This window comes from Cynocephalus volans, chromosome 4, assembly GCF_027409185.1.
Source record: "Cynocephalus volans isolate mCynVol1 chromosome 4, mCynVol1.pri, whole genome shotgun sequence".
NCBI lineage: Eukaryota > Metazoa > Chordata > Mammalia > Dermoptera > Cynocephalidae > Cynocephalus > Cynocephalus volans.
In genome coordinates, this window is record NC_084463.1 from 161,820,823 (window position 1) to 161,827,774 (window position 6,952).

Genomic DNA, 6,952 nt, shown 5'->3' on the forward strand with positions numbered 1-6,952 from the left:
GGCTGGGCCCTCAGGCTCCTGGGCAGGACCAGCTATCCCACCTTGACCCACCAAGGGTTCCTACTGTCCCTCCTTGTCCTCAGGGACTGAGCATTCACACCACACTGGGGACCAGGACACCTCTTTATTGCTGTTAGAAAAGGGTGGTTACAAGTTTCCTGGATGTGAAATGGGACACTGTCCCCAAATCCAGGAGGAGCAGAAAATTTATGGCATCATGCAGAGGAAAGCCGGGGCAGGAAGCCAGAGCCTGCTGAAGACAGAATACTTTCTTCTTGCTCCTTATCTGAGCCCAAAGTTCTTATCCCAGCTTCGGCTATCAGGTTATGCTCCTTTACCCCAAGATCCTCCTAGCTACCACAATTCAATGAAGGTGCAATTGGGGAACTTCAGGTGGGAGTGGGGTGGAGGGAAGCTGGGGCTGTGCCTCTAGCCCAGTGCCCTTTGCTCACCCTGAGGTACCCAGTGCCGGTCCCTCAGCCAGCTGTGCCTCCTGAAGAGGGGCCTAGATACGCAGATCAGGCTGGGGAAAGGGCTGCTCTGTTCAGCACCAGGTCCTGAGCTAGTGGGCTCCTCAGTTCACCACCGCTGAGCTGGCCATAGCGTTCACACCACAGGACCCGGACCCACGATGCAAGTAGTAGTAACCCTGGGGAGAGGGGTTGGTGAGGGCACCAGGGCAGCATGGGGGCTGGAGGGCCAGGGGCCAAGCAAGCAAGACTCACCTCCTCGCCCCAGTTAGTACCCCAGCTGTTCTTGATGGCCCAGAAGGGAACGTCTGAGCCTGGGGAGCAGTGTGGAGCACAAAGTGTCAGGGACCCCCAATTTTCCAGCCACAGCCCCAAGCACTCTGCACCCTTCATTTATCTGCAGTGGGCCTACTATGTGACGGGTACTAGGAAAAGAGCAGAAAGCAGGGGAGGCCCGCCTACCCGTCTCATGGAGACCACCTGGTACAGCTCTGGGGCATGGGGGGATGAGGGGATGGAGGGGTGCCCACCCAGGTGCCCACCCACCCCTCTCTAGCAGTTTATTGGTCCATGACCCTTCAGCCTCCCACAGCCTCAGCTTTCCCATCCACAGAGGGATGGATGATTACTGCATGACCCACGGCTCGAGGCAGGAGATTAGGACAGTGTTCCTAGGCAACCCCCTGATTTGCCCCTCTAGAGGTCCTAAGATGCTGTGGTCCAACCCCTGCCTGTGGCCTGGAGTGGATGGACAGAGAGACAGTCAACAGAACTCACGGTTGCCATAGCCCACAAGCAGCACAGCATGATCGATGAGCCAAGGGCTGCAGAGGGGCCGCAATGGGTGAGAGATCCCGTGGCGGTAGAACTGGCGAGGAGAATAAGGAATAGGGGGCCAACTCCAAAGAGAAGTGGGGGAGGAGTCGGCAAGACACAGAGCAGGGGCAGCAGGGCTAGGGCCTTACCTGCATGCCAAAGGCATTGATGGCAACAGAGATAGGGCCGTTCTGGGCCAGCCAAGCTGCCAGTTCTGAGATGGGGAAGGGGCAACATCAGTGGGCACCTGCGCCGGCCTGGCCTGGCCTCCCCCTGCCCCTCACTCACTTTGCTCACTGCGGCTCAGCTCCACTGAGTCATTGATGTAGACCTTGGCCTTCTCTGCCGAGAAGTTGCAGGCTTGCATGTGGCCCTGGTAGCTGTAGTCCTCCTCTGTCTCCAGTCCTCCTGGGGAATGGCGGGGGATGGAGAAAGGTTTACCATTCACTCGGCTTCTCCCAGCCAGAAGTGTACTAAGCCCCTTATACACGAGGTCTCATGTTCCTCATCCACCCAGGTCACAGGCCATCCCCTCTGAGGAATGTCATTCTAGAGATGACACAACTGAGGCTGGGGGAGGTAGGGAGGAAGGAGGAAGGACCACAAGAAAAGTGGCAGAGACAGAGCTCAGTTCCCAACTTCTGACTCTTGCAGAGGGCTTGTCCTGCTCTGCCAGTCTGCTCCTAATCCAGCCCAGACCCTGCCAAGCTTCTGGACCAGTCTCTGTACAGCTCCCTCAGTCCCTCAGCTCTTCCTCCTCCTTGACACTGCAGCCCACTGCTGAACAGCACTGCCAATTCAGGCCAATACCTCCCCTCAGGGGGGAGATATGCTGCTACCTGGTTTAGCAGACCTCCAAGCAGTGAAAATGCTAAGACCCTCTGCTCACCAAGTCCTTGCTATGTGCCAGGAACTTTACATATATTTCCTTACTTGATATTGAAAGCGATTCTACAAGATGGGCATGGTGAGCCCCATTTTGCAGATGAGGTAACCGAGGCTCTGAAAAAGTTGACTTGCCCAAGGTCTTCAGCCAGTAATGGTCAGCATTAAGACTTAAACCCAGTTTTGTGATTCTCACATTCATGTCTCTTCCCCTCATAAACTGACTTCTTGCAGAAGAAGGTGGCCCCTGCTGCCCCTCCTGACCTCATTAATGCATACCCAAATTCTTTATGGCCGAGTAAGCATTGGAGGGCAAGCCACCCAGGCAGGCCTTGTCCACCTTGTCACAGTCCACGAGCTCTAGGAGAGAGAAGGCTAGTCCCGAGGAGCCCTCTGGAGGAGCTGGGCTGGGGACAGGGGTAAAACGGGATGCTCACCCTGCTCAGAGAGGGAGAGCAGGGTGCCCCGTTTCAGGAACCACTGGCCCTCCACATTGCCTGTGACTGAGAAGGCCCAGCAGGAGCCACACATGCCCTGCAAGAGACACGCAGAGTCAAGACTGGATCCCTTTCCCAACCCCAGTGCAGTGCTCATGTCCCACCCTCACTTCTTAGGGGTCCAACCTGGTCCTTGACCTTGGTAACAGCCCCTTTATTCCTCCAGTCCCATTCAGGTGGGGCAGAGTCACCCGTGAACTTGGCTAGCTGCATCTTCTTGCCAAGCTCCTCTTTTAGGAGGGGATTCAGGTAGATGGTGCGGAACTCCTCCTCTGTGGGCAAAGGTGAGCAGGGCATGGGGAGGAAAAGCATTCTAAGCCAGCCCTGACCAGAGGCCTTGGGAGCAGGCCCTATCTCTCCCAAGCTCCATAAGGACTCTGGCCAACCCCCTACCTGTGAGGTCACTGAACTTAGTGACCCCATATTGAGCTGTGCCACGGTCCAGGGCCTGGATCTTCTGTGCTCGCACCAGGTTACTGGCAAAGACAGACATCCGCCATTGGGCTTCTGAGAACCAGGGAGCAAGAGAGGAGGGCCTCAAATCCCAGGCAGATCATAAGAGGGGGGAAGATTGGGCCTAACAGGGAGGGGTTTCCCTGAGGAGTAGGTGGGCTGTGGATCAAGCCTGAGGCAGTTTTTAAGAAGGACAGAACCCCAGACAGGTGTGGGGAGGGTGGCAGGGAGGTCAGACCTGCAAGTGACAGAATGGGAGGTGTAATCAATTTTGGGGACCAAACTAGAGCGATGACTTTCCCAGGTCTGAAAACAGTAACTAAAACAGGGTCTAAAGGTCATCACCCACAAAAGATCATGGGGAAGGGCCATAGTGCCAGGGAGCCACCAGCAGAGAAAATGTGGCCTCTGTCCCACCCCAACCTGTGGAGACTGATGGAGGCCCATGGTTTCTGACTGAGAAGATAAGGTGGGAGAAGGGACCAGGTACTTGGGGTGGCTTCCTAGTCCCGGAAGGCTGGGCAAGAACTCGGGGATTTACGGGTCCCTGAAAAGAAGCACTACCTCTTGTGTTTCCCCAACACCAAGGTGTCAAGTTGGGGAGAAGGCCCTGATCTGATTGGGACAGGTGCAGCCAAGGCTGGGTCCTCACCTTCCTTTGTCTCATATGTCCGGTTATAGGTGGAGACAAATTTCTTGAAGGCTGAAGTCACTTTCACAGGAAAGTCCTGGAAAAGCCGAAGGGTCTTTACAAGGAGCTCAGCCTGACCAGGGAGCCTCATTCCAGGGTGAAGGGAGGAGAGGGGAATAAGGCAGCAGCTGGCTCCCCAGATATGGGCTCCTCACCCGGGGCAGGGGGTCCTTGTTCAACAGTGGAAGGACTGAACTGAAAGTCTCGTCTCTGTCATCTGGATAGAGTTGGAACAGACAGGAAATCAAGGCTGAACCCTGACTGAAGTCTGATTTGGGCTGTCCCAGCATCCTCCGGCTATCTCAGCACCTGTAACCTTGGTATCCACTGGGCTACAGTCCCGCCTCAGCAGCATGCGTCTTCCTGGCTCATCCAGGACTTCGAAGCTGCAGAGCTGGAGGGAGAGGAAGAAGCCAGTCTGCCGACTGGGATGGAGGCAAGGTCTGGGCAAGACGAAGCTAGAGGATCCTCAGATAAGGACCATCCCCAAGGCAATCACCCCCATCGTGGACGGTGAGACACGGCCAGCACCCCAGCACGCGGACACCCTCTGATTCACAGCATCTTGGTCTCTGGCCCTCGGGGCCTGGGGAGTGACTCAGGGTGGCGTAGCTGCTGCCACAGATCCCAGCTTCTTGCCCTAACCCATTACGCAACTGCCACCTGGTGGCGGGGAACGGCAGGAGCCCCATCACTCACCAAGGTCTTCTTGGACACAGGGAGTTGGCACACCGTGGGGTCTCTGCAGGGCTGCTCCTCCAGGATCGCCTCCAGGGAGTACAGCGACCCCTTGCCCGCCTGGACGGAGGGGCGGGTGAGGCGGGCACAGCCGCCTCCCGCTCGGCCCGTCCTTCGCTGAGCCCCAGCCGCACCCGCGCCGCCCTCCGCGTTCCCAGTGCCTCCGCCGTCCCGCCCCGCACCCCAAGTCTCGGCCAAAGTTCCCATCCTCACCCGGCGGACGCGACCGCGCACGGCCCCCAGCACGGCCCGCGTCCCAGCCGCCCGGTTGTACGTCTCCAGGGCGAAGCGGGCGGGCCCCAGCAGCTCGGGGGACGGCGGCTCCCAGGCCTGAGCGCCGACGGCCCGGGGCTGGGCGGGGACGGGGGCCGAGCCCGGGAGCAGCCCCAGCAGCCCCAGCAGCCCCAGCAGCCGCAGCAGCCGCAGCCAGGGCTCCATGGCGAAGGCGAAGCCGGCGGCCTGGACGCGAGCACGGACAGACGCGCGCACGGACAGACGCGCGGAACAACGGACTAGGCACAGGAGCCCGCGGCCGGCGGGGCCCCGTCTTCTCCGGCTGCGGGCGCAGGGGCGCCGGCCAATGGGCGCGGGCCTGGCGCGCCTGCGCGTTCGCTTATTTACTCGAGGCACGTGGGGCGCTGGGGTGAGGGGCGGGGAGCGGCGGCTGACCCTGGAGTCAAGCTAGTAAGTGTCATTTTCTGCTTCCTTGTTCTATGTTAGGCATTGCCTGCCATCTCCCTTGAATCATCGTAGCGGTTCTGTGAATTAGGTGCTGTCCTTATCTTACAGGTGAGGAGGTAGAGGCTTGTCAAACATCTGGTAAGACGGAGAGCTGCACTCGAACCCAGACAGTTGGCTTCAGAGCCTGGGTTCGCAGCTTGATCGTCCCTGTTCTCGACAGCGAAATAGCAGGTAATATTCCCCGTGCTGGCAGTGTCGCAAGATGTGGTGAGGATCAAACGCAGTCATGCGAGCATAACCACTGAAGCGAAGGGCACAGGGCTGGGACTGTGCCCCCAAGCATGCACACGCTGTGCTCCATGACTACCACTTGGAGGCACGTACAGACGCATTAGGCACAGTGCTGCCTTCTCGGAGCTCACGGTCTAGTGGAGAGACTGAGAAAAAGACATTTTCCTGCAAGGTGTTCCCAGCGGGGAAAGAGGAAACAGGGAAGGGAATGTTTCAGGAAACTGGAGAAATCACAGGAGGGGGTGCGCAGTTGGTCTGGGCTCAGAAGGTGGGAGAACTGATGCTAAAGATTATTTACTCCAAACCTGACTTTACAGCAGCAGAGATCTAGAGAGGTGAAGTGACTTTCCAGCTATTCAGAAATTAGTGCTGGGCTGGCCAGTTAGCTCAGTTGGTTAGAAGGTGGCACTGATAACACGGAGGTCCAGAGTTTGACCCCTGTACAGCCAGCGCCAAAAAAAAAAGAGGAAAGAAAAACAAAAATTAGTGCTGGAGCCAGGTCACCCGCTGAGGTTTGAGAGGGAAGGGCTTGAGGGACTCCAGTGGATACTGATCTCTCCCTGCTTGTGCTCTCCCCTGGTTTAAGCACTTTGGGGCTCCCCTTGTCTCTCTTACAGGGGTTTTCTAAGGCCCTGGCAGAAACAGCAGGACTTTTCTTAGATCCAGGTTTCCAGAGATCCTCATTAGCAGTGTACTTAGCCTTTGTGGGAGACAGTCGTCTTCCCCCAAGTCTGTTTCCTGGATACTGGAGCCACCTGACAAGTGTCTGGGGGAAAAGGTAGCTCATCTTCTTGCCAGAGTAATGCAGAAGAGCATAATTGTAATTAATGGGGTGGGGAGGAGAAATATTTTTTAAGCCATACATATATTACCTCGGGCAATTCTCACAACTTTTCAAGAGAGAAATTGTACAATTACAAAAGAAGAAACCGAAGTTCGGGAGCATGCCAACATTCAGAAGCTGAGCTGAAAATAGGGAGGCAGCAGAGGAGACGGGGAAGGAATGGACGTCGTGGGAGGAGGAAGACGCAGAGAGGGCGATGTTAAGAAAGCAGAAGAAGAGAGTGTATTTTGAGAAAGAGGATGTGGATGGCTCTTCCAGATGCCACCGGGAGGGCAAGTAAGATGAAAAGAGAGAAGTAACCTTTGGATTGAGCAACTTGTAGTAGGGCACCGGGGACCTCATTAAAAGCAGTGGGTTGAGGAGAGAATGGGAGAAATGTGGACAAGGAATTCAAGTTTTGCCATGAAGGAGAGTAGAGAAATGAAGTGATAACTGGAGGGGTGTGGGGCATCCAAAGAGTGTTTTTAAGATGGAGACACTAGAGCATGTTTCTGGGTTGAGGGATTGATGGGAATAGAAAGGGAGGTGTTGATGATTCAGGAGAGAAAGGGCAGACTTGCAGGAGCAAAGAGGTGAGAAGGTGAGG

General features: G+C 56.5%; 1 protein-coding gene across 1 annotated transcript; it reads right to left on the reverse strand.

Moving 5' to 3' along the window:
• Nucleotides 1-113: 113 nt before the first annotated feature.
• CTSF (cathepsin F) lies at nucleotides 114-5,115 on the reverse strand. Its single transcript, XM_063094090.1, is given in 14 exon segments — nucleotides 114-649; nucleotides 726-784; nucleotides 1,248-1,338; nucleotides 1,436-1,500; nucleotides 1,575-1,694; nucleotides 2,451-2,531; nucleotides 2,609-2,705; nucleotides 2,795-2,940; nucleotides 3,062-3,175; nucleotides 3,774-3,849; nucleotides 3,968-4,096; nucleotides 4,099-4,206; nucleotides 4,512-4,610; nucleotides 4,764-5,115. Coding segments are annotated over 14 exon segments (1,485 nt in total). The 5' UTR covers nucleotides 4,989-5,115; the 3' UTR covers nucleotides 114-574.
• Nucleotides 5,116-6,952: the final 1,837 nt, after the last annotated feature.